The sequence below is a fragment of the Mustela putorius genome, unplaced genomic scaffold, assembly GCF_011764305.1.
Source record: "Mustela putorius furo isolate JIRA1106 unplaced genomic scaffold, ASM1176430v1.1 tig00004033_pilon_pilon_pilon, whole genome shotgun sequence".
NCBI lineage: Eukaryota > Metazoa > Chordata > Mammalia > Carnivora > Mustelidae > Mustela > Mustela putorius.
The window spans coordinates 3845388-3871796 of NW_025422169.1; the positions used below are offsets into that span (position 1 = coordinate 3845388).

Here is a 26409-nt window from a genome sequence, read left to right on the forward strand (position 1 = left end):
ACAATCAGGAGCCCTCTCGAAAATAGGCAACCCGCCAACACACCAAAGCCAACCTGAGCACGACGGCACTAGGACAGGGACACCGGACAGCAGACCCCGACTGGCAGGGCCGAGAGTCGGGAAGGCAGCCCAGCCTCCCCAGACCCAGGGCTGCTCAGGGTGGCCCGCCTTCCCAGAGCTGGTCTCCCACCACCCTGGGGCGGTCCAGCTTCACGAGACTGTGCAAAGGGGCGACAGGGCAAGGATTTCTGCGCCCAGTCCCCAGCAGAGCACGGGGTCTCACGCTGCCTGCAGGGTCCAGGTCGGCTATTCTCCTGCTAACCCAGCACCCACGCCCAGCAGAAGCACAGAGCACTGGCAGGCACTCACTGAGGACACATGGCACTGGGCACTGTGGGGGACAGCAGATGCCAGAATGAGTTCGGCCAACCCCATGACCCTTGCCGTGTTGTTGGAAAGACCAGTCAAAAAAAGGTAACCAACAGCCTAGAGCACAAGGCATAGAGCCCACGACAGTCACGGAAGACTGTCACAACGAAGTGCTATTGGAACTTGAGAGGCACGGATCCCCACAGACTCTGTGGCCAGAGAAGGCTTCCCGAAGGAGGGGAGAGCCGAGCTGGGCAGCTGGCAGGGCAGGGGGGGACGAGAGAGCATCGGGGAGGAACATCCCAACACAAAGTCAGGGAACAGATACAACGTGGCGAGTGACACAGCCAGAAAGGGACTCACAACCACTGGGGACAGCCCCACAGTGGCCCTGCAAGGTCCCAGCAGCCACTTTTTCCCGGTGTCAGGGGTCGGTGAGCAAGACGGCGGAAATCCATGTGACCACGGCCCGGGCCCATGGCCTCACCTTTCGTGGGCACGCCGATCCAGTTGAGGTAGCGAGTCAGCTTCTTGGAGATGTAGGTCTTCCCGCGGGCTGGGAGGCCCACCATGACGATCACGGTGGGGGAGTTGGTCAGCTTCGGCCCACAGGCTGTGGGGAGCACAGAAGGGGGTGAGCTGCGGAGCAGTGCACGCAGGTGAACAGAATCCCGCGCCCCACAGCGAACTGGCAAATTCTGCAGAAACTGTGATTTCATTCCCGCCTCAAAGCCCTGGGTGTCTGACAGTCTAGCGGGGCTGAGACCGTCCCCTGTTGACCACAGGACCCCCCACACCCACCCAGTTACATGTCTCCATCTTGCTTTCAGGTCATGGGTGGCAAGGGCTGTCCCAAGCCCAGATACCAGCCCGATCCCCGAGGGCCCTAAACCCAGCCAGGAACCCCATTATGAACCCCACAGCAGAAAGCACTTTGTGGGGGAGCATAAGGAAGGAACCCCCCCCCCCCACCAACACCAGTGAGGGTGAGGTTAACAGTAGCGGTGGTGTTTCAATACGAGATAAAACACCAGGGAGAGAGGTTTCCCCTGGGTTTTAAGAAAGGAACCCAAAGAACCCTGTTCTGGACATTTAAGGGGTAGTATTTCCTTGGGGGGTGTCTTCCCTTGAGACTCTAAGGGGACTCCAGTATCCTGATGACAGAGTGCCAGCGGCCACACCTGCTGGGAGCAGGAGACCGGCCACCTGCGCACCCCCACCCAGCCCAGCAACCCTGCCCGGGCTTGCCGGCGGCCACAGTCAGGCTAGCTCTCCCGGTCAGCTACGTGCCATTGCTTCCCGGACACTGGCCACATGGATGCAGGCAAAGCTCCTGAGACGAAACCATAAATCTAGGCAGAAGTCAGGTTGAGACAGGGGCCTTGTCTCAGAATTTCTAAGCAGGCAAGTGCCAGATGGCGAAGGAAGGAGAGCCACCAGGCCACCGACAGGCACAGGCTTCAGGAGGGCACACACACCCCCAATCTGGACGCCCCAGCACGGTCCCATGCTCAGCCTGTGACCAAGCTGAGATCACAAGTGCCAACAGTCACCATGTCCTTCTAGGAGCTGCTCCCTGGACCCGTGGGCTGTGGGCACGGAGGGGGCTGCTGCTTTCATGGGGTAGACCATCGGCGACCTTCTCCATGCAGAGTGACAAGGAAGAAAGGCCATCAGAAGCCAGGAGACGTTCCGGAGCCACAAACACCCTTGACTGGGATTCCCCAGCTCCCAGGGGCTGCAGACAACAGGCCAGGATGAGCACACAAATGGAGCAAGGGAGCGCCCGTGGGCTTTCTGGAGTCCAAGGAGCAGGAAGAGAAAGGTGATGGCCTTCCCGAAAACCAGGAGGGACACAAGACAGACCCTGCTGTTTGCGCTGTGACAGCTGCAGGTGACTCACGAGAAAAGTCAGCTCCCTTAGGCCCGAAAACAACATTCGATCTACTAATCCTTCACCCAAGCCCACCCCGGCTCTCCTCTCTCGTATCCGAGGTCTCCACCATGCCACTGCTCCCAAGAGTATCCGGACAGGCGGGGACCAGCGGACGCGCACTCTCTCCCTCTCCCTCCCTCTCGCCACCCCCAGCTGTGCACGTGCACGGGATACTCATACTCGTGATGGACTCATGCCAAGTAAGTGGAGACAGAGGCGGACTGATTTATCAAATAGGGGATTAGTTCTACTATCAAGTCGTCAGAGGCACAAATCCCTGGCAGTCCATCCTTTAGGAGGAAAAAAGCCATCCGGACATGGCAGAGTAAAGATCTTAAGCCAAGGATTCAAGTTAAATCTCAAACGCAAGTAAGTCATCTCTCTTTTACTCGGCAAAGCAGAAGCCATCCCCCCTATTCCTTTGGCTTCTCGTACAAGATTCAGCAAAACTGCGAGAGGGGCCGCAGCCATGCCTCCCTCCTGGCACTCCAGGGTCTCAGAGCAAGGAAACCTTTCGACTAAACCTGTGAGTCTTACTCTCTTCCCTCCCTGCTCTTTTTTTAAACCCACAGGTGATCTCAAATGCCTTCATGCTCTCGTCGCCTGCCCCTGCCTCAGTTCCCCCCAGGCCCTCGGTTTCTTCTTCTCTGCAGACCTTTATTAACCCACGGAAGAAGAATGCCTCCCTCTACCTCTCCTACCACACTCCCTGACGCTCTGCTCTCTCTCTCCTCCTCTCCCCCAACAGCATTAACACGGAGTTTTCCCAAAAGTTCCTATGTGTTTCATTTCATCTTATGCACATGTGTAACACTGTAACTTCTTTGCGACCACGCCCCCCCAGCGTTTTTATACTCCGATGTATTCGGATGTCCACATCAGCATGTTTAAGGGGATACACTATGTTCACTGCGTTAAAGGGTAAAAGATGGCTGGGTTCACAGACTGTAAACCCCCTGACTGTGGTTTATGGGGGGAGGGGGACGGAGCCTGGCCTAAAAGCCTCATCCAGGGTTAAGGCTGACACCTGAGCAAGAGCTCGCAGAAAGCCCCCAAGTTCCGGGAGCTCACGCTCTACTCCTGTCACTGCATTCACTCATTCACCCAACGGACGCACATGCCAGGTGCCCCGCGAGCTCCAAGCATTATGTGGCCACAGTCCCTGTGTGGACGAGCACCTGGTCCGGGGTGGGGAAGAGACGGAGTATGAGCACATAAATGCAGAGTCATTTTGGAGAGAGGAGCACTGGCGCTGGGGCTGGACGTGGCCAGGGGGTGAGTCTGGACTGGGCAGCCAGAGTCTGCGTCCCTGAGGAGCACCTGCCCTGAGGGCTGACTGTCCACAGCCAGTCACACCGCTGTCCCGGCCCGTAACGCACACTAGCCAGTAGATACAGCAAAGCAAATGACAACCCGGGGGCCAGCTGCCGAGGGCAGTGAGCGAACACCAGCCTATGAGGTGACCTGCGGGGTCAGTCCTAAAAATGGTCAGCTAGATGGGCCAGGAGAAACCCCCTGACCCTGCACAGAGGCTGCATCCGAGGGCTCCGGTTCTGGCCCTGCTCCCCAGATTAAGTGACTCACCTCTCGGAGAGCGTGTAACGCACGGACACCAGCAGGCACTCAACAGCTGTCCTCACCCACCACACCGACACCCACAGCCCACGCTCAGAAAAGAAACCGGTGGAAGACACTTGGCTGTTGCTCCCCTACCTCCTTCCACCCAAAGGCACCCCACCAAAATGCCAACCATCAGAGATGCCGAGTCACTGGTGCTCTTTTCTGCAAGCAGGTCATCGGGCTTCGGTGCAAAGCTCCAGGAAAACGAATGGAAGGGGTGTTTCAGACGGCGGGCAAGCTGTGGGTGCGGCCGGGGTCTATTTCCAGGCGGTCCCGCTGGGAGTCCTCCCCACCCTGTGTCTACAGGAAGGTTTGCAGGAGCAAAGCGAACACTGTTCGCGAACACCTGCTGTGAGCCCGCCACCTGAGAAGGGCTCGCTGGGAGGGTTTCATGCGCTTGGCCCTGGGGTAAGAGAAGGCAGGCCCAGAAAGCTCTTCTGTCCCACTGCTGGATACCAAAGCATCCAGTACTTTGCATGCACGCTGTAACTCGCGCCTAACTAAGCCTCGGCCACTGAACGGCCCTCCTAATCTGACACAGCCTCTGCCAAGAATGGGGCGGCACTGGGCATTTTAGTGAATCATCGGACAACCTTGGGAGGCAAGCTGTAGAGTGGCTGAGAGAACAGAGCACGGAGTCAAATGAACAGTGTTCGAGGCAGGGCCCCAGCCCTGCCTCGGACCTTGGCCAAGCTCCTAGGGCTCTCCGTGTCTTAGTCTCCTTGCCCATGAAATGGAGGGATGCCTCATAAAGGTTCTTGGGAGGAGGACAAGGTGAACTACAAGGTCCTAAACGCACTGCTCGCCCTTGCCCGCCTGTCGCTTACTTCCTGGTCAGGTGCTTCCTGGTCAGTAAGTCCTGGCACGGCTTCCTGGTCAGTAAGTCCTGGCACGGCTTGCAATGGAAGGAAACTGCAGGCTCAGTCAGAAGGACTTATCACCACACGGGTGCAGCAACAAGACACCCAACGGACGTGCTTTAGACACAGAAACATCGTCAAACGAGCCCATCTGGAACTTTCTGTTGTCTGTTCTCTGTACACGAACAGTAATGTTCACCATGCCATCTTTCTACTGAGGAGTTTGCCACCGACCCTCAAGGAGGACACCCCTTAGAAAGACGGTTAACAGGTTTAGAAGAAAACCCACCCAAGTTTTCAAATACCATTACAGAAGGGGAGGAAGGTGATGGGGGAGCGAAGGGAAGCAGGAAAGATGCTCCGAAAGCAAATACCCCCTTTTCCCCATTCTGCTGAGAGACAAATGTGATTTTTATCGACCCAGAAAGACACCCCGATGATACGATATGAAATAAGGTCATATAATAAATACCCAGGCTTCAGAGATTTTATAAGGAAGACTGTGTCTGAGACTACACCCCAGAACCACACACAGGGATTCCAGGAGGGGGCGGGGACAAGAGACTTAATCCACGAGCTTTAGCCCCCACACCCCTCTCCCCACCCCAGGCACAAACCAGGCTCTAATGGTTCTCACAGGGATTTTAGGCAAATCTCTCATCTGCGTGTGAGACGTGCAGACTGGTAGCATCTAATGGATGTGTCTCTGGACTCCGGAGGAAGCAAGCATAGTTGCACACTTGTCTCCCCGATTCTCACAACTGAGAGAACCCTAGCCAATCTCGGAACTTCACACCCCCCCCCAAACCTCGGGGAACGACTGAATGTGTTCACATATGTACACACTTACCTACAAACACGTGTGTACATAGAGAACCCACCTGTATTTGTCTGGCCAATTGCAGTTTACAAAGGGCTCCAGAAATACTGGTTTTATTCAAACGTCCAAAAGGGTGGGGTTTTTTCTGCGTCTTTCCATGGTCACCTCTCCCTCCCTATTTAGGGCGCCGTATTCCCCACTATCGATTGGGGAATCCTGTGGTCAGCCCCAGCATAGAAAGCTAGTTGAGAGTTTATCTGAAAGGGCTGGGTGCCAGAAACAGACCTGCGAAGCCCCCGTCCTTGGCTACCTCACAAAGAAACCAGTTCTTAAGGCTTCTGTGGCCCAGGTCCAGCAGAGGGGATAAGCTGGTGGAGAAGCAGCCCCCAGTGTCGGGAGCACCATGCCAGGTCCCCATCACCAGGATGACCTAGAAGCACCCCAGAGCCAGCTCTCCCCGCCTCCTGTCTAGGGCGGGAGGGGGTGTTGGTGATTCAGACCTGGGCAAAACCTGAGGTGGCAAGATTTCACCATGGTCTCAGTGACCATCCCCTGGGAAACGTGGCAGCAGTAGAGGCCAGCAGGCGGCTGGCACTCAGGAGCCGTCACTGCCTAGAAGCACTCTGAGGATCTGCCCACAGGATCCCATGTTTCCCTTTCAGGAAACCTGACCCTGTCTGAAGCAGAACACCCAGCACCGGACTGACCCTATGCACCCTCCACAGCAGATGTTGCCTTGGAATCCCTGGGACCGCCCTTCTAATAGGTGCCTCTCTCCGCAGCTTAGGGACAGAGCCCACGGTAAAAGGTAAACCTTTCCAAAGCATGCGCCACAATGACAGGGCAGGAAGGGGAACCGCCAGCAAATTCCAAGCACAGCACGGTGGATTGTGTGCGTGTGTGCATGTGCGCTCGCGCACGTGCAAAATGCTGCCGAATGTGCGGTCTCTGATCCAGGGATCCTCCCAAACCCAGGAGCACAGGCTCGGTTCCCAGCAGCCCTCTTCTCGCCCCCCCCCCCCGCCCCAGCAGGAACTGGACGGGGAAGCCGGGAGAGAGACCGAGGAAAAAGAGAAAGAAAATACACTGAAGAAAAAGGAGAAAGCGAGGAGACAGAGCGGGAGCAGACAGAAATAGAAAGAGAAGTGGGGAATAAAGATACGCAGAAGAGAGAAACAGGAGATGGAAATACAGAGAAGGGACAGACCGATGGCAAGCGGGAGAGAGGTGTCGAGGAGGGAGGGAGGAAGGCGGAGTGCAGCGGAGGTAGCGAAGGCAGGGGAAGGGTGGGGGGAAAGACCCCCGCGTCCTTCGGCAGGAGTCGGCCGGGCTGGAGGACCGCCCGGGGTGGGGGTGGGGGCGTCCCTGGCCAAGCGTCCCCGCAGCAAAGGCTCCCCGCCTGGTTCCGCGCGCCGGCCCCCCGCGCTCCGGAGCTGAGGCCGGGGCGCGCTCGGAGTTTCCGAGGGCCCCCGCGCTCCCGGCGCAGGCCGAGCGGTGCACGGCTGAGCGGCGGGCCGGGCCACAGCGCCCCCGACGCCAGCCGGGGGAGGCACAGCGCCCGCGCCCCAGCCCGCGCCGTCCCCGCCCCGCGGCCGCTGCGACGGGACCCGCCCGCCCGCAGGGAGGAGCGGGAAGCGCCCGGCCCCGGCCGGCGGGGACAGCCGAGGAGGGCGGCGCCCGGCCCGGCACGAGCGCGCCGGAGGAGCGCAGTCGGCACTACAGCGCCCCGCCAGCGCCCGCCACACAATGGCCGGGCTCTCCACGCGGCGCGCCGCTCCCCTGCCGCCCGGCCCCCCGCGCGAATCTGCACTCACATCTGGGCAGCGAGGGGCGGTGGTCGACGGGGATCCAGATCTTCTGCACTCGGCTCTGAGTCAGCTCCAAGGGCATCTTCACAGCCTAGACTCGGCGGCCCTCCGCCCCCCGCGAACAGTTCAGACTTGGGGAGGAGAGCAGCCTGTCGACCCCCGAAACAAAGGGGAAGGGGGGGTGCGTGCGCGGGAGCGCGGCGCGGAAGCTCTCCCGTGCGCTTTTTGGGAACGTGCTTTGTGCTAAATCACGAACGCCCGCCCGGGGCGTGGGGCTCCACGGGCGCGGCGACAGGGCAGGGGGTGAGGGCTGTGCCCGCAGCTGCCGCACGGCCGGGCGCGTCTACTCGGGAAGCCACCGGGATGCTCGGAGCGCCGTGACAGCCGCGGTCCCCGGGTGCCGGCTCGAGCGAGGCCCTCCCCTCCGGCTCGCCGCCTCTCCAGCTCTGCTAGGCTGCCGCGCGCCGCGCCCCGGCTTTTAAGAGTCGCGACCGGCAGCTGCGCGCACGTCAGCCTCGGGGCGGGGACGCATTCTTCGGGATCCAGCCCTCTTCCACGTGGGGGGTGGGCCGGAGCCGGCCTGCTGCCGCCCCCTGCAGTTCAGCCGCAGCAGCGCGCCCCGCTGCTGCCATCCCGGTGAGGACACCCTCAACTCAGCTCTGGCTGAAAAGTCCCACTCGCTGAGCTTCGTCCTCCCTCCCCTGAAGATGACTGGCCCAGCTTCCCAGAATAATGACCTCAGCGGCGCTGGGAAACAAGAAGCGGAGCCGTCCAGTGTGGTGCGTGGACCCCCGCAGCCAAATCACCTTGGATGCTGGTTAAAATGCATCCTGCTGACTCGGCCTCTCTGGGAGTGAGACCCCCCCCCCCAAAAAAAACTCCACATTCTTAACACGCGATCCGCGTTAGGCACCGTCAAGTTGAAGACCCGGGCTTAGAGCTACAGGTTGGACAGAGTTTGGGGGATTCGGGAGTGGGGGGTCTCTGCTACCTTAGAGAGGAAGCCAGAACGGGGATGACAAGAGCGCCTGTGTGACATAGGTCTCTGGGTCATCCCTTGCCGAAGCTGCTCCCTGATAATACCTGAGTCTCACCCACCACGACTCCTGCCACCCGCCGGGAGGGGGCTTCCCTGGTCCTTCTTCCTCGCCGCACCCACTTTCCTAAGTCCCTTGGAAACCTTGAGTTGTTTGGAACACTGCTCCCCCAATACCCAGCCCTGAGACCTAGAACCTGGTCGTCTCCCTGCCTCCCCCAAGGAGCTGGGCACCAGAAGGGGACAGGAAAGCCCCGGAGACCGGACTTTAATGGACCGAGTCGTCTTGGTCTTTGTGATCACCATTTACAATATTTTCAATATACCCTAATCCCTCTGAGCAGAAGAGTAGGGAAAACTAGAGCCTCTTCTGACCTGCAATTCATTACCCTGACTGTAAGCCTTGGGAAGACTACTGGGAGGTGGCACCTTCATTGGGCAGACCCCTAAAATTCATGACATTTATCCAGCACAGCTCACATCTCTTCCTCGACATTTTGGGGGGGTGGGGGGGTGGGGGGGTGTATGTGTTTCCTTCCTCCACGGTCCTCGGGGTCCTGCATCAGCTAGGGACACGGGACAGTCGCGTGGTCAGGCAAGTGCCCACCCTGTGAGGATCCGGGGGGCTTTTAGCGGGGACTGCCGCCGGCACGGTGGTCTTCCATGCGTGTGGCTGCTGCACGCCGCGCATCAGCACAGAAGCGGGGCCCTGCCTTGCAGAGGTGCATACCTCCCCCTGAGACTGCGCTGTGATTGGAAGGAAGAAGGCGGCGCTCGCTGAAACCCACACGCCGCAGAACAGTCTGCGCAGAGCAGAGCCTGCCACACGTCTCTCACGTCCCGCATGGCTCCGCCGGCCGCGCCCGCTCCCTGGCGGCCGGCGCAGCTGCTCCCGCCCCGCCCCTCCTGGGCCTCCCTCCCGGGTCCTCCCTCCCTTCCCCGCACCCCAGCCCGCCCAGGGGCCGGGAGTGCCTAGCGTCGCCGACCCGGCGGGTGTCCCGGACCCCCACTCGGGGCACCCCCGCCCAGCCAGGGCCTTCCCCACCCCCTCTCCGCACCCCCAGCCGGCCCAGGGGCCACGAGCGCCCCAAGGAAGCCCGCAGCGTGGGTACCCCCGACCCCACCCCGAACCCCCGCGTCCGTCCCCGCCGGGCTGGGGCACGCACCCCTCCCACCCCCCCGCGACGGCCCTCCCCAGAGTCCCGCTCTCCCTGACAGCTTTGCTGACTGTCTGGTTTCGGCGCTCGGGCAGCTGTTCAGAAACCCGAGTGCACTGCACTGGACTTGTTTTTCTGCAGCGGGAGCAAATGCCAGAGATGACACCCTATAACGCCCCAGGGAGAGGCCCACTCCGCTCCGGAAACAAGAGTGGGCTGCTCCAAAGAGAAAAACAGCAGCAAGCCAGCGCCGGAGCCCTGGGGAAAGTTGCTGGCTGGGGTTCCCGGGGTTTAGGAGGAAGCCCCCTGCGGCCGCACCCCTCCATGCTTGCACACTCGTCTCCCTCCGGAAGAATCCGTGTGCCTGCTACTACCCCATCGGATGTTTTGCACACACAGGCAGGGCATGGGGACGAGGTGGCACTCTTCCAAGCTCCACGCTTGGGAACAGCTGTGGGGTCAGCCCAGGGAGAGTGGGGTCCTTGCTAGCGGAGGCACGCCTTTAATGTCCTGACCCAGATAATGTGTCTGGCAGGGTCCAGTTCTGAGGGCACCAGGCAGTGGAAGTTCCTGGGTAAGCACTGGCACATGCCACCGGACCCCTCTCTGGCCCTGCCTGTGTGTCAACAGTGCCTTGCACTCGTGTGTCCATGGCTGCAGAGCAAAAACAAAATTCTTCCTCCTCACCACCTGCACTTGATAATGGAACAGGCGAACAGAAGTTCACTTACTGCCCCCCGTCCCCAGATTCTGATGTCTAAGTGCAGACAATGTGAGACAAGGTGGCGTTCAAGGAGGACTTCACTCTTGACAATAAAGCAAGGGGACAGCTAGAATGGGTGTGGCATTTGCAGCCCTCAAGTACATTAGGATAGTGTCCCTGTGAGGAGAAAACTGCCTCGTTGCAAAACTGTTTATAAACAACCCACTGCAACCGAACTCCAGGAATGTACTAGTTCAGAGTTTACGCATTTGGACATCCTCCGAACTCCTTCCCCAGCTCTGCGAATGGCTCCATCCTCCACCATCTCCCCGGCACCCACCTGGTGATTAAACATGCAGTCCTTCAGAAAAGGCTGCAGAGGACGTACAATTTTCTGTAATACAACAATATTTCACAGACAGGACAGCTCCAAGTACTGGGGGAGATTCCACGGTCGGGGCACAAGTAGGGCTATGTGGAACCTTCCAGTGAGTCAGCCCTTTGTGCTCATTGAGGAAGGGGAAGTTTAGAGATGAGAGAGGTTAAAGAACTAGGTCAAAGGGCAAGACTGCTGTTATTAACTCTGTTCCCGGACCGGACACAGACCTCTGACAGTTCCCCGGGGGGACTCGTGATGGGCGCAGTTTCAGCCCAGGGTGCTGAGTGGAGTCTGGTGAAGGGAAGAGCGTTCTGTGCTGCAGACCTTGTCACCCAGAACAGCTGAGCCATTGGACGGAAAAGAACAAAGACCTTCTTGCGCAATAATGTCTGGTGCAGGTGCCTATAGAGAATTCTCTAGCGCGGCGGAGACTCAGAAAATGATGGTGGAAATGACTGCTGGCCAACGTCATCTAACCTTCACCCCTGCTCCCCAGTGGGGCTACACAACAGCAAAAGGCAAACCCCACTTCCAAGATCTTAGGCCAGCGAGCCAGACTGCAAACCAGGCCATACCGACCTGCTCCCCCGCGAGAGAATGCGAGCACAAGCTGCGACAGGCTGGGAGCCATCAGAAGTTGTTAATTAGACACGAGGTGTCGTCACTTGCTCCTTTAACAATCCCATGTCTGAGAGAGTGAAGTGAGACACCAAACAAAAGACTGAAATAAACCCTTACCTCACCATCCATCCAAAAACAAGAGACAGGGTGATTTTTTTTTTTTAATGTTTGTCAGTCGTACATGAATGGGAACACGGACACAGATGTCCACACGATGCCACCTCGGTGGGTTGAAAAAACAACTCAAAACCTGCACAGGGAGGTTTAGGGCAGCTCCGTTCATAATCACCAAAAAGTGGAAGCAGCCAAGATGTGCTCTGGGAGGTGAATGGCTGAATAAACAGGGGTCCATCCAGACCATGGGATTATCATTCAGCACTACAAAGAAATGAGCCGTCAAGCCATGAAAAGACATGGAGACCTGTGTGTGTGTGTTATGGAGTGAAAGAAGCTAATCCGAAAAGGCTCCCCACTTACGATTCCAAATCTGTGACATCCCGGACCAGGCACAGCTTTGGAGAGAGTAAAATGATCAGTGGTCTCCAAGGGTCGGGGGAAGAAACGGTTAAGAGGAGAAACACGGTTGTGCAGGGCTGTGAAACCACTTTGGGGGCTACCGTAATGCTGGATACGCGTCATTTATCCAAACCCCTAGAATGCCTAACGCCAGGAGTGAGCCCCGAGGTAAACTGGGGACTTCAGGAGATGGTGACACATCTGCGCACGTCATCCTTAGTCAGAATGCTCCACGCTGGTGAGTGGTGTGGACAATGTGGGCGGCTGCACACGTGTGGGGACAGGGACATAGGACAGCGCTACACGTTCCTCTCAACTTTGCTGCGAACCTAAAACTGCTCCAAAAAATAGAGTCTATTTTAAAAATTGCTATGTTTCGGGACACCTGGGTGGCTCAGTAGGTTAAGCGACTGCCTTCGGCTCAGGTCATGATCCTGGAGTCCCGGGATGGAGTCCCACATCACATCGGGCTCCCTGCTCGGCGGGGAGCCTGCTTTTCCCTCTGACCCTCCCCCTTCTCATGCTCATCCTCTCTCTCACGCTCTCTCTCTCTCTCAAATAAATAAATATATTTTTTTTAAATGGCTATGTTCCTGCCAGTGCCATACACTTGTCTCCAAACAAGGGGGCTTACATGTCTCGTGATGGGGCTGGGACAACATTCCTCCGTGGCCACAGCCGGGCTCCATGTGAACAGATGCAAAGTGGGCACCCCAAGTCCCACTGAACCCTACAGCAGGTTTCTATCTCCCTCCGCCCAGGCTATGTTTCTCCACTTTCCTTTCTCCAGACCTTTCCTTTCCTTAGGGCATGCCCCTGAGCTGGAGACCAGGCTCTTAAAACTACCCATTGGTGTTTCTTATCCAGTCTCGAGCCCAGCTGCTGCTCTCAGAGTATCTTAAATTCCTCGTCCACCTTCTCATCCAATATCAAGACATAAATTATTTGTGTTTCAAAAGTGTTATTTTGTGGCTTCAAAATATTTGTGCTTTCTAAAAACCAGATATCCTACAGTCTAGTTCATGGGATCAAACCCATGTTAATTTCCTGGTTTCGATATCTGATAGTCCCGTAAAATTTCATCAGTGGAGAAGCTGGGTGAAAGGTTCACAGGACGCTGTGAACTATGTCACAACTTCTTGTATTTCAACATAAAAAGTGTTAAGAAAACAAAATATTTAAAATCAGTGAGAGTTCAGTTTCCTCAGATTCTGCAAAAAACAACAACAAAGAAGACACAGATTGTGTCGATGATGGGGGAGGCACTGAGGGAGAAGGGAACTGGCCGAGAGGCATCAGGAACTCTGTGGAGATTTGCACATGTTCCTACCATCTTTGCTTCTTGCAAATGACACACACACACAGGGATGCTGCATGAATCCTGTACCTGCAGAAAAAGGGAATCAAGCTCAAATTGTGTTTTAATATCGGGGGAAATGATTCTACTTCTGGGCTTTGCATAGATCTTTGGGCAAATGATCAGTGGGTTTGTAGCTTGTCGCCGTTGTGCATGCCTAAAGTAAGAGAAAGACCGTCACGCAGAGTTCAGTTGAGGGCTCCAAAGGTCCTTGCTGATCCTGTCTTTCCCTGAGGGGAAAGGAGCACAAGGAGAAGCCCACTGCCCATCCTCCGGGGTCTGGCGTTTATTAGATACTCACAGCAGTGACTGCGTGTCAGCTGCTGCAGGGAGCAAACTGCGCCGGCATCTCCATGACCCTGGGTCCCACCGCGGGAGAGAAGTGGGTGGGCACACAGCGGTCAGTCATCACCGTACCGGGTGCCCAGCCTGACGCTGAGTATTACAAAGAAAAAGCTCCCGTGCCAAGAGTTCGTAACTTAAGAACGGTGGGGTCAATGTCCATGCCTGAGAATAAGAAGGGAACAAAGAGAGAGGTGGTAGGTAAATGCAGGCTGTGGGGAGGTCCCTTGGGGACGGGAGGAAAGGTCCGCACATAATGGGGGCAGGTCAGGCAATTTCATGTTCATCTCATAGTTCTTTTTTTTTTTTTTTTTTTTTTTTTTTTTTAAAGATTTTATTTATTTATTTGACAGAGAGAAATTACAAGTACACTGAGAGGCAGGCAGAGAGAGAGAGAAGGAAGCAGGCTCCCTGCTGAGCAGAGAGCCCGATGCGGGACTCGATCCCAGGACCCTGGGATCATGACCTGAGCCGAAGGCAGTGGCTTAACCCACTGAGCCACCCAGGCGCCCCTCATCTCATAGTTCTTTAGTTTTTCTCCAACTCTGAGAGGACACACGAAACAAAGTCAGCGTCTCTCATTTCTTCGTACATTCAACAAGTCATCACCCAGAGCCATGCACCAGCGAGGATAAGGGCAAGTAAGATCTGGTCCTTGCCAGAATTACCAAGTCGCTCTGGAATGTCATAGTGTCCCCCCTGCACGCGTGCACCCACACACGCACACACGCATGCACACACACACACACACACACACACACACACACTCACTCCTCCCTCTGTTCCTTATAGTTAACCAAACTGAGGCTCAGAAATATTCAATTCCTTGCCTGTAATCACATAGCTAATGAGCCAAGGATTAAAAAAAAAGATCTTCAACGAGCCCCGTAGTCTTTCAAGCCTCTCCCGTTTCAAAGGGATTGAAACCTTCCAAGTGGGATGTGCAATTTCCTTCCCAATAACAATGCCAACGACAAAATCTTGAATCCAAGTGGTTTTGACAACAGTCCCAAAATCACTTAACATTTGGCTGTGATATGGAAGAATCATCTTCAGAAACTACTGTGGGGATTCAGACCTAAAAACTTTCATAAGACCCTACAGTGGAAGGTGCCACTTGACATATGAAAACAAAGCCAGCACGGCAGAGATTCACGCATCTTTTTGTTCCAGCGGGCACACCTGGACAGCCTCCACTTTACATGTAAGAAAGGCTTGTGGTCACTACCACAGGAGAGCAAATACCCCAGTGTTCCCCAATGTTTATAGACACCACGTCCACAAGAGCTGAAATATGGGAAGAGCCCACATGTCCATCGACAAATGATGGATAAAGGTATGGTAAATATATACAACCGAATATTAGTCAGACATCAACAACAACAACAAAAAAGAAATCTTGCTATTTGTAATGACTTGGAGAGAACCAGAGGGTGTTATGTTAAGTGAAATAAATCAGTCAGGGGAAGACATTTAGCATATGATTTCACTCATTCATGGAATTTAATAAACAAAACAGAGGTTCATAGGGGAAGGCAGGGAAAAATAAAATGAGAGGAAAACAGAGAGGGAGATAAACCATAAGAGACTCTTAACTCTAGGAAATAAATAAGGTTCCTAGAAGTTAGGTGGGATGGGGTCACTGGGTGATGGACACTGAGGGCCCGTGATGGAATGGGCACCGATGAGTCACTAAACTCTACCTCTGAAACTAATAATATAGGTTAATTAATTTAATTAAAATTTTTAAAAAGAAAGAACGGTTTTGTGAAAGGAAACTACATCAACATTAAAAAAGAAAAAAGAAGTGAAGGAAGCCTTGGGCTTCTTGGGTACCTCCCAAAGGTCTTAGCATGTCCTAATTTATTAGTAAAAGGAAAGAAGGAAAGAAGAAATACTCCTACACCTCCAACATCACTCAAATCATTAGATAAATCTCAAGTTTCTACTGTCAATAATACATTTTTACAGAATGGCTGCTTCGCCCAGGTTGTCAACAGCCTGACATCTCTGTGCCATCCCATGGGAGCTACGATCTTAGCTGGAGATTTTCTAGTAGTCAGAACAAACAGGTGAAACTAGCACCGGGAATATATTTTTAGTTAACGACTTTTACATTAAGTTAAGTTCGTCTACATTCCGTGTGTTAGCCATCTTCGCGCTCCTTTCCAGACATCTGGAGTAAGAGCCATCCGAAGAGGGAAATAGGAACAAAGGGTCCGGAGGGGGATCCTGACTGGGGATACAGCCAGGGTGGGTGGCACAGGGAGGCAGAAGGCGCCCCGTCAAGTAGCACCTTCTAGATCCATCCGGAAGGCTGGTTCCTCTTCTGAGAAAGCTGGGAAGCCCCCGGAGGGCAATGCGAAGACTGAGCAATGCAACGGATGACCCGTTAGGACAGGGAGACCATAATCATGAACACTTTCATGCTCGCTGGTGTAGCCATCCCGAGTGTCTGGAACAGAGGCACACCCATGGTAGGCTCTCAGGATTGACCGAAGGAGAACTTGTTTAAAGACTGGCCTCTGGTTGCTGTGTTAAGAACAGGTTAGAGCATGCAGGCAATGATCTTGGGACCCTGAAATAATCACAAGGTCCAGAACCTCTGATTTGGATTTATAAGAAGGAGGGAGTGAATGACAGCTCAAGAAACAGGCCCCTGCATGGAGATGTGTTTCCAACAACTTGGCTCTCGATTCCTCCTCCACATCTCCCCCAAATAATGTCCTTCCTTGTGAAACTGAAAGAGGAGGGCGAACCAGAAAAGCTTTAGTCTGCAAAATTTCTCTCGAAGGCTTGAAAACAAGAGGGAGAGTGTGGGAGAGAGAAAGCTGGATGTTGGAACCCGTATCTGAGCTATATGAAGGAGGAAGGGGCCCTCACCTCACGAGAAAAGTTGTCAGCTGCAGTGAGAATAAATTAATGGACAATTCATTGAGAAACCAACGTATCAGGCTGCCTTAGCTCTTCGAGAATAGCCAATGCAGAACATAGGTCTTTCTCCTGTCTCTGTGCCGCCATGCACGGCAGCCTTCTAGTCACCACTCACCTTCTCTCACAGAGACAGCCACCACTTACCTCCCCTCACAGAATTACCATTTGTCTTCTCCCACAGGAACTCCCGGGTGAGCACCTTTCCAACCCACAGCTGGAAATGTATCAGGTGGGCAACCTCATTGACACGGCATTCTCTTACCAGTTTGGTTTGCAACTCAGCCTCCCAAAACCTATCTGTGGATCCACTGCTAAAACCCAAGTCTAACCCTTTTTTTAAAGATTTTTTGTTGTTATTTATTCATTTGACAAAGAGAGAGAGAGATCACAAATAGGCAGAGAGGCAGGCAGAGAGAGAGAGGGGGAAGCAGGCTCCCTGCTAAGCAGAGCCTGATGCGGGGCTGGGGCTCGATCCCAGGACCCTGAGATCATGACCTGAGCCGAAAGCAGAGGCTTAACCCACTGAGCCACCCAGGCGCCCCTAAAATCCAGTTCTAAAGAGAAAAATCTGAGGACCAGACCCACACAGAGCCAGCCACCGGGAGGGCATGGCTGAGGGACCAGCCACGTTTCTCTCTACTGGCGCCATCTTGCTTCTCTTCATTGTCAGCATGGAGATATGCCCAGGAACGCTTGAGGCTCTGTTTTTGCCACAGTAGTTTCCCAATGACAACATTTTATAGCCAACAGTTACAAAACAAAGAGAGATTGAAGAAAACATCCAGAAGTCTGTGAAGATCCAGATTAACTGAGGTAATATCTCTGGGTAGAGACAAACCATGGCTACTACTAACCCCAGATGTCTCCTGTGTAAGGGTCTTCTGTGACCCTCACGACACTCTCTCCCCAATCACAGGTGAGGAGGAAACAGGAGAAAACTCGCCTTGCTAAGAAAAAGACCATGTGGCTTTCAGAAGGTGGAAGATTTTCGGAGCGCATCGCTGGATACCTTGAACATAGGTCTGTTCGAGGAGGATAAGCTGGACAACCCCTGACATTATTGTTCTTGGCAGTTCAGGCTCTTTCTCCATCAGGAAGAAAACTATTACTCAGATATCAGTCATCTATCATCGTGGATCAGAGCTGCCAAGGATGGTGCGTGACCAGCTGGACAGTGATTAAGCTGGCGAAAGATGTAAACAGCCCGACAGGTGGCCACTGTCCACAGCAAGATCACAACAACACAGCCTGTCTCCAGACACCCGTGTGCCAGCTTCAGGGGGACGGTGGCACCAGCACTGCCCTGATACGGAAGGCTGGACACTGAATGTGCACTCAGCCACCTGCCACCAGCGTCTGGGACAATATTACCTCTTCTCCCATCCGTCCCCCAAAGCCGGGAACCTCTTTGGGTAAAGAGACAGTGGGCATAGCAGCAGCATTCACAATAGCCAAAAGCCCAAGTGTCCACCAAGAGATGGATGGATAAACAAAACCTGGTCCATCCAGACAATGGAACACTCTTCAGCCACGAAAAGGCAGAAGTACCAAAGCATGCTGAAACACGAAAGAATCCCGACACCCCCATGACGGACCAGCGCTGTGTCCTCCCAAAACCCCTATGTTGAACTCTAACCCCTAGCACCTCAGAATGCCTCTGTATTTGGAGACGCTGTCTTCAAAGGAAGCATTAAGGTAAAAGGGGTGAGGATGGACCCCCACCCAGCTTGACGAATTTCTCTGCGAGAAGAGGAAGTGTGGACATACAAAGAGACTCAGGCACGTGTGCACACAGAGGAAAGACCATACGGGGACACGGCCAGTCACCTACAGGCCAAAGAGAGGCCTCGGGAAAAACCAAACCTCATCTTGGACTTCCAGCCTCCAGAACCGTGAGAAAATAAACTTCTGTTGTTCAAGCCCCCATGATTGTTTATTATGGCAGCAAGAGCCGACGAGTAAGATTCTGCTAAGGGAAAGGAACCAGACACAAAAAATCATGTATCATAGGATTCCGCTGGCATAAAATCTCTAGGATTGGTAAATCCGTAGAGAGAGAAGGCAGATTTGGGACAGCCAAGGCCTGGGGTAAGGGGTGAAGGGGGACTGCCAGCTTCTTGGGGAGGGGGCTTCCTTCTGGAGTGATGACAACATTCTGAAGCCAGACAGAGGTGAGGGTTGCTCAACGCTGTGGATGTGTAAATGCTACCCGGTTGTGCACTTTCACATGGTTGGCTTTATAGCGTGAAATCAGAGAGGGAAACACACCCTACGAGACTCTTAATCCTAGGAACCAACTGGGGCGCCTGGGTGGCTCAGTGGGTTAAGCCGCTGCCTTCGGCTCGGGTCATGATCTCAGGGTCCTGGGATCGAGCCCCGCATCGGGCTCTCTGCTCAGCAGGGAGCCTGCTTCCTTCTCTCTCTCTCTCTGCCTGCCTCTCAGTGTACTTGTAATTTCTCTCTGTCAAATAAATAAATAAAATCTTTAAAAAAAAAAAAAAAAATCCTAGGAACCAACTGAGGGCTGCAGGAGGGGAGGTGGGTGTGGGCTGGGGTGACTGGGGGGTGGGGTGGGCACTGGGTGCTGCGTGCAACTGACGCGTCACTGACCTCTGCCTGTGAAACTGGTAACACAGTATATGTTAATGAACTGCATTTACATAAAATGAAGATCAACTTTAAATGGTTTTATATTATGTGACTTTAATTCAATAAAAAGGGGGGAGGAAAGGGCAGTAGATGAGAGACAGAAAGCTACCTGAGAAAGGAAGCTATGAAGCCTGTTAAAGTCCTACCAGGGTAGTTAACTAGACCAAGGAGAGGCTGCTAGGAAGGGGAAGGACAACCAACCCCCAGAGACCGGAGAGAGCTGGAGAAGCCATGGCCGGCCCAGAGCTCCTCACCAGAGGCCCAGGGCAGCGAGAGCGAGAGCGGTGGTGGGCCGAGGACCACCATGTCAGAAAATGGGCGGTTTCCCCGGCCGCCCCCTCCTTGTCCATTCCTTCCCATGCCGGGGGATCGATCACATGCGTGCGAGGTTCCGTTAGTTCCTGTGTTCGGGCTCCTGAAGGAAGGAGAGAGAGAGAGAGAGACAGAGGAGGGAGTGATGGAGCGGGAGAAGGACGGGACCGTTTTCAGTGCAGTCGGGAAGCCGGGAAGGGGGAGCTCGTGAGCACGTTCCGGCCCGGCCGCGGACTCCGCTGCCTCCGCATTCCCGGGCAGGGAGAGGCGGCCTTTCCCATCCCCAGAGGACTGAGGAAGCTTTCTCTCCCTGCCCAGCAACAGCCCAGCCAACGAGAAGCCGCTCTACTTCAAACTCCCCGTTCCCCGCCCCCCACCCCGGGATTTGGCTTTTTTGACAAAAAACATCCCTTCCAACTCCCCCCTCTGCTCCATGAAAGAATGTTCCCTTGCCTAGTTCTCCAGGTTTGCCTGTGATGTACCACAGTGTGCATGTCCCAAACTGCTGTTCCCAAATAAGCTCACTGTGCTGGTAAACGAACTGGCTTTCTTTTTTAAGATTTTATTTATTTATTTAGGAAAGAGAGAGAGCGCAAACACATACGCGGGAGAGAGGCAGAGGGAGACGGAGAATCGCAAGCAGACTCCACCCTGAGCACAGAGCCCACTGCGGGGCTCAGTCTCACGACCCTAAGATCATGACCTAAGCCCAAACCGAGAGTCTGCTGCTTAACCCACAGAGCCACCCTGGCGCCCCTGGTTATTTTTATGTTTAAAGTTGAAACTATGTATGCATGAGAAGAGATGTTCTAGTAATTGGCTCACATGGTTCTGGAGGCCGAGAAGTCCCATGACATGTCACCTGCACGTTGGAGCACCAGGAAAGCCAGTGTAATTCAGTCTGAGTCCAAAACCCTAAGAACCAGGCACACCGCTGTGCAAAGCCAGGAGGAGTTGGTGTCTTCACTCAAGCAGACAGAGCACACTCACCCCTCCTCCACCTTCCTGTTCCATTCAGGACCTCAATGGATAGGGTGATGCCCCAGTGCAGTGGGGCGAGTCGTCTGCTTTACACCACCCCTCAGATCAGATGTCATCTCTTCCAGGAACATCATCACGGCCACGCACTGAAAAAACGTCTTACCAGCGATCTGGGCATCCCTTGGTACAGTCGGGCTGACATAAAATTATCTGTCAGGCACCCCATCTTCCTTCACAGGACAGCCCCAGTTTCTAGCTGCCCGGGTAGATGATATTTTTCAGGCCTGCAGGTTAGACATGGCTGAATGGCTAAGGCAGGGAGAGCAAAGCAGGGTCAGGCTCCAAAGTGCTCCCCCGGCCGTCACCTGGGTGACAGCTCACGGGGTGTCTTCTGCGGCTGGAACAGCCTCTGCATGACGAGCAGCAACGGGACGGGTTTCCCAGCGGCGAACCAACTCACCTTGCTACATCCAAACCCCACATGTCCCTCAGGCGATTTCCCCCCTGAATCTAGAAACCCCTCTCTGACAGCCCTCCTGGGAAGCCTCGGCTCAAACTTGTGGCTTCAGGCAGCTTGATCCCTTTTTAGACAGTGCTACTGGCCAGACTTCCTTACACCGAGCCAAATGCCTCTTCCTGGAAGTCTCCCCCACGGGTTCTCATTCCGTGCTGGGGACACAACAAGCCTGTGCCCACTGCAGCAAGAGAGGCTTGGCCTCCAACATTTGTGAACAGCTGTCATGTTCCCACAAAAACATACAATCTCCAGGCTAAGCAGCTCACTCCCGGGCTTGAAAACAGTGTAAATAGGGTCTTCACACAGCACACACGGCAAAGCCGACTAAAAGCGTGAATGTGTCTCGTGATGTTAAAAGCATCGGTTCCAGGGAGAAGTTAATGGAGTGATGCCATTAGAGGTATGACAAATACCAAAATGAACCAGGCCCTCAAAATGCCCAGGACAAAAAAGCAATTCTCGGGAACCTATGGATGATCTAGGCTTTGATTCTCAGCTACTGTGAACCAGATCTGTCTGGTCTCCAAAGCTTAGCCAGTGGGAGTAGGGGAAGGGGAGGAAAGGGCCTCAGCTGGGAGCAAGGGGCTTGGACCCCGCTGCCCTCCCCCCTGCACCAGGCCACAGGCTTCTGGATCAGTTCCCTACACCACAAATGAGCTGTCAAGATGGCCTCTCAGATCTCTTGCACTCTCCAAGGATCCTAATTGTTCTCGACGATGCAGAAATAGAAACTTGGTAACAGGTACACCTGAGTGGCTCAGTTGGTTAAGTCGCTGCCCTCAGCTCCGGTCATGATCCCAGGGTCCGGGGATCGAGTCCCACATCAGGCTCCTTGCTCAGTGGGGAGCCTGCTTCTCTCTCTGCCTCTGCCTGCCTCTCTGCCTGCTTTGTGCGCGTGCTTGCTCTTTCTCTCTCTCTGACAAATAAATAAATAAAATCTTTAAAAGAAAAAAAAAAAAAAAAGAAAGAAACTTGATAATAATTACCAGACTCTAAGCCGTTCAAAATGGGGACGGCTGTTCATCCTGGGGACAGCAGAGCTTCCGTGTTGGGCACGTGGGAGGTGCTCAGTATAGGTCCGTGAGATCAAGGGTGGTTCTTGCTACAGTGACCCTGGGGGGCTCCCATCAGGGAATGGAAATGGCCTCTGTAACTGCTCTAGGGAATGTGCTTACGAGGGCTGGATCAGATAGGGATGCAAACGCTCTCCTGAAGACTGTGAACTACTCCACAAATGCAGGAAGATGAGCAAGTTTTGAACTGCCCCGGCCCACCCCCAGGGGGATGACAGACACGGCTGAAAGCACTTCCTCTGAGCCTGACTGCCCTGGGATCTGGCCTCCATCCCCGGGTGTCCTCCGCACCCCCATGACATGCCCCCAGCACACGCACAAAATGAGGGGAGGAGCCCAGGCCCCAACAGCGGAGGTCCGCATGCCCGGACTCCGGGGCGAACAGGCACTGGCCAGCAGACCGCCTTCTGCTGAGTCGGCCAAGTGCGTCTCGGGGGCGCGGAGGGGAGCCCGAAGTGGGGAAAGCGGGGAACGGGCGCTGTGTCGCAAGGCCTGCTTGCATGGTGTGGTGCCCGCAACGCCGGGATTGCCACATCCGACGGGCTTCCTTGCCTGCCCTTCTCTGTGCGCCTGACACTTCCTTCTCTCAGTGGAAAGCGCTCTAAAAACAGAGCTAAATCAAGAGGAAAAACAATATTTTTAAGTAGCCCCCACACACAGTGGATCCCACCAAAGGCTTATCCACCTGGAATTTACTTTGTGGGTGACAGAAGTAGTGTATAATCTTTCTTTTTTTTCTCTTTAATTTGGATAATGCATTGAACCAAAATGTATTTCTCAATTTTTTATTTAAATTCAATTTAATTAGGGCGCCTGGGTGGCTCAGTGGGTTAAGCCGCTGCCTTCGGCTCAGGTCATGATCTCAGGGTCCTGGGATCGAGTCCCGCATCGGGCTCTCTGCTCAGCAGGGAGCCTGCTTCCTCCTCTCTCTCTCTGCCTACTTGTGATCTCTGTCAAATAAATAAAAATAAAAAATCTTAAATAAATAAATAAATAAATAAATAAATAATAATTCGATTTAATTAATATATACTGCAGGATGAGTTTCAGAGGGAGAATTCAGTGATTCGTCAGTTGCACGGAACACCCCGTGCTCGTCCCGTCCCGCGTCCACCTTCGTGCCCGTCCCCCGGTGACCCCACGGCCCCCCCAGCAACCCTCAGTTTGTTTGCTAGGATTAAGAATCTCTTATCGGGGAGCCTGGGTGGCTCAGGGGGTTAAGCCTCTGCCTTTTGGCTCAGGTCATGGTCTCGGGGTCCTGGGATCAAGCCCTACGACCGGCTCTCTGCTCGGTGGGGAGCCTGCTTCCCCCTCTGTCTCTGCCTGCTGCTCTGCCTGTGATCTGTCAAATAAATAGATAAAATCTTTAAAAAAAAAAAAAAAGAGAGTCTCTTATTGTCTCCCTGTTTGTCCTCTCATTTTTCCTTCCCTTCCCCTATGTTCCTGTTTTGTTTCTTAAATTCCACGAGTGGAATCGTGTGACAATTGTCTTTCTCCGACTTACTTCATTTAAGTGTAATACCCACTAGTTCCAACCATGTCACTGCAAATGGCAAGATTTTGGGTTTTTGATGGCTGAGTGATATTCCATCGTAAATATATACCATATCTGTATCTATTCATCTGTCGATGGACATCTCAGCTCTTTCCACAGTTTGGCTATTGTGGACACTGCTGCTATAGACATTGGGGTTCATGTGCCCTTTTGAATCACTATGTTTGTATCCTTTGGGTAAATACCCAGTAGTGCAATTACTGGGTCCTAGGGTAACTCTAGTTTTAACTTTTTGAGGAATCTCCACACTGTTTTCCAGAGTGGCTGCACCAGCTTGCATTCCCACCAACAGTGTAGGAGGGTTCCCCTTTCTCCGCATCCTCGCCAGCATCTGTAGTTTCCTGACTTGTTAATTTTGGCCACTATGACTGGTGTGAGGTGGTGTCTCATTGTGGTTTTGATTTGAATCTCCCTGATGCCGAGTGACGTTGAACATTTTTTCATGTGTCTGTTGGCCATTTGTAGGTCTTCTTTGGAGAAGTCTCTGTTCATGTCCTCTGCTCATTTCTTGACTGGATTTTTTGGGTTTGGGGTGTTGAATTTGATAAGTTCTTTACAGACTTTGGATACTAGCCCTTTAACTGATAAGACATTTTCAAATATCTTCTCCCATTCCACAGGTTGCCATTTAGTTTCGCCGACTGCTTCCTCTGCTGTGCAGAAGACTTTTTCTTGATAATGTCCCAATAGTTCATTTTTGCCTGTTTCCCTTGCCTCAAGAGACGTGTCTAGCAAGAAGTTGCTGTGGCCGAGGTCACAGAGGTTGCTGCCTGTGTTCTCCTCTAGGACTTTGATGGATTCCTGTCTCACATCTAGGTCTTTCATCCATTTTGAGTTTATTTTTGTGCATGGTCTAAGAGACTATGACCAGTGCTTTATGGTATACAATAAATGACATCTCTCTGCTTTAGGCTACTGTTGGTCAGGTCTTCCGTTAGTTTTAGCCAAAAGCATTCTTAACTAATTAATATGTCGAGAATATTATCAAAATTTTACTAATACAAACTTCATAATTACAATGTTAACAATGTAATTGAGAAGAGTTCTACTTAAAATCATTTCCCTATTCTATATCACAAAAAACAGCACCCAAAACTTTTGCTTTTGGCCACTTCGCCACCAGTAGCCACCAGCAGCCTCACTGAAAATTTGGCCAAGGCTCCTGCTCTTGCAGGAGAGTCAGCAAGACCACAGCACCGTGAACAGGTGAGGTTTAAACCCCTCAGAGTCGCTCAGCTGGGACTTAAAAGTACTGGTCCAGCCACAGCAGATGGAGACAAACAAGATTAGAAGGGACACCTTGGAGGCCCTGGTCTTCCTCCAACGCCCTCCTCACCCCGTCAATGGACAGTTTTTAGGGTCTGTTCTCTCCACCCTTAGTAAACTTGCTTTCAGAAAAGAATATGCCCCCATTCCGGTTAGATCCTATGATTGCTAAATGGTGTGGAGCATACACCCCTCTCACAAGGCTTGACTTCCAACTTTCATCCAGGCCATGCACAGAAGGAGGAAGCTGAAGGAACAGCATTGTCAGGCCCCCACCAAGGCCCCGCACGAGGTGGGCGCTGGGCACTAGCCACAGGTGGGCATGGGAATGGCCTCTCCCGGTTTACGTCTGCTTCAAGGGACTGGTCTCTCCTGAAGGGATCACAGTCTGCCTTCTGAAGGGGTTCTCCCTTCGTGGAGTGGCTCGGTGACGCCCCAGATCACCCCCCCAAGAGTTGGAAGACACCCCCAAAGAAGGCAGAGGCATGAGGCTGGACTGGCAAAGATGTGCGCGGAAAACCGCCCTCACTCCAAATGAGACAGCTCAGGAGATGGAGAGGCACAGCCCTGTCTACAAGGGTGTCCTTGGTGTGCGTAAGTCAAGTGGAAAGCACGAGGACCCTATCCGACGACACCGCTGAGTCTTGAGAAACTCCTCACCGGGAAGTAAGAAACAAGGAGACAGAAGCCGGCACACACGGATTGCACAGGACACAGAGGGCGGCATTGTCAACGTGACCGAATTCTTTGAAAACTCTCATGTACCATATATAAGGTGCACTCCAAATCGCAAAACATGATGATTACACATAAAAGTAATGCTAGTGGAACATCAATTTTCTTAAATGTACTGGGTGTTTCTACACATCAGAAATGCTACATCCAGGTGGCTGAATTAGATGCAATTCTCAGTCTTGTTTTGCATATGTGCCTTCCCATATATTTTATAATAACTCTAATATGGTAATATTATAGCAAGTACTTTACAGCCTAAGAGCAATCATCAATAAAACAGCTACCACCTCCTGAGCACTGATGGTGGCCAGACTCTGTGCTCAAATTTTGCAAATATTTTCCCAACAACTCACTGGTAAGTAAGTGTCGGTACTTTTCAGATAAGGAAATGCAGGCTGAGGCAGGTAAAAGTCTTAAGCCAGGTCACATAAGAGATTCCAGTCCACATGAGATCTGGGCCCTACTGGCCTCCAGAAACGCAACTTTTTTTTTAGGAATGCAGATACACATCCGGTGAATAGGGCAAGAAAAGAGGAAGGTCCGCAAGGAAACCTCAGGCAGGAGGGGCCGCCGGGAGCCCCCACGTCATCCCAGAGGAGGGGGCTGCCCGAGGGTTTATCCCCTCAACTAACCACGGAAGCAGTTAACAAGTATAAATGAGGGTTTCTTCTTCGGATCCCCCCTTTTATGGTGAGGGGACAGTGGTGTAAGAGAACTCAAGAGCCCCGCATTGGAAGTTGAGGGTAAGGCATGGAAAGGAGAAATTCCTGGGTCAGTCAGAGACAGCCAGGGTCTGCCAGGGACAGAGCAAGGCTGTGCCGAGCCACAGGTAATTTTGACGTGGCTCTAAGTGTTACATGGGT

The 26409-nt window shown here is 53.4% G+C and overlaps 1 protein-coding gene across 14 annotated transcripts in view; it reads right to left on the reverse strand.

Annotated features, from left to right (window-relative positions):
• PFKFB3 (6-phosphofructo-2-kinase/fructose-2,6-biphosphatase 3) overlaps positions 1-26409 on the reverse strand; it is a 143590-nt gene that overhangs the window by 86243 nt on the left and 30938 nt on the right. For 10 of the 14 annotated variants that reach the window (XR_006604439.1, XR_006604440.1, XR_006604437.1 and 7 more), the window contains exon 2: positions 857-982. Coding sequence is in view for 8 of the 14 variants with exons in the window: in XM_045072358.1 (XP_044928293.1) it covers positions 857-982 (126 nt within the window). In the remaining 6 variants the exon portion in view is untranslated. Of the gene's footprint in view, positions 1-856; positions 1009-4752; positions 6591-7419; positions 7880-26409 lie in introns of those variants that run through there. The other 4 variants (XM_004757939.3, XM_045072361.1, XM_004757940.3 and 1 more) reach the window with 4 other exon arrangements.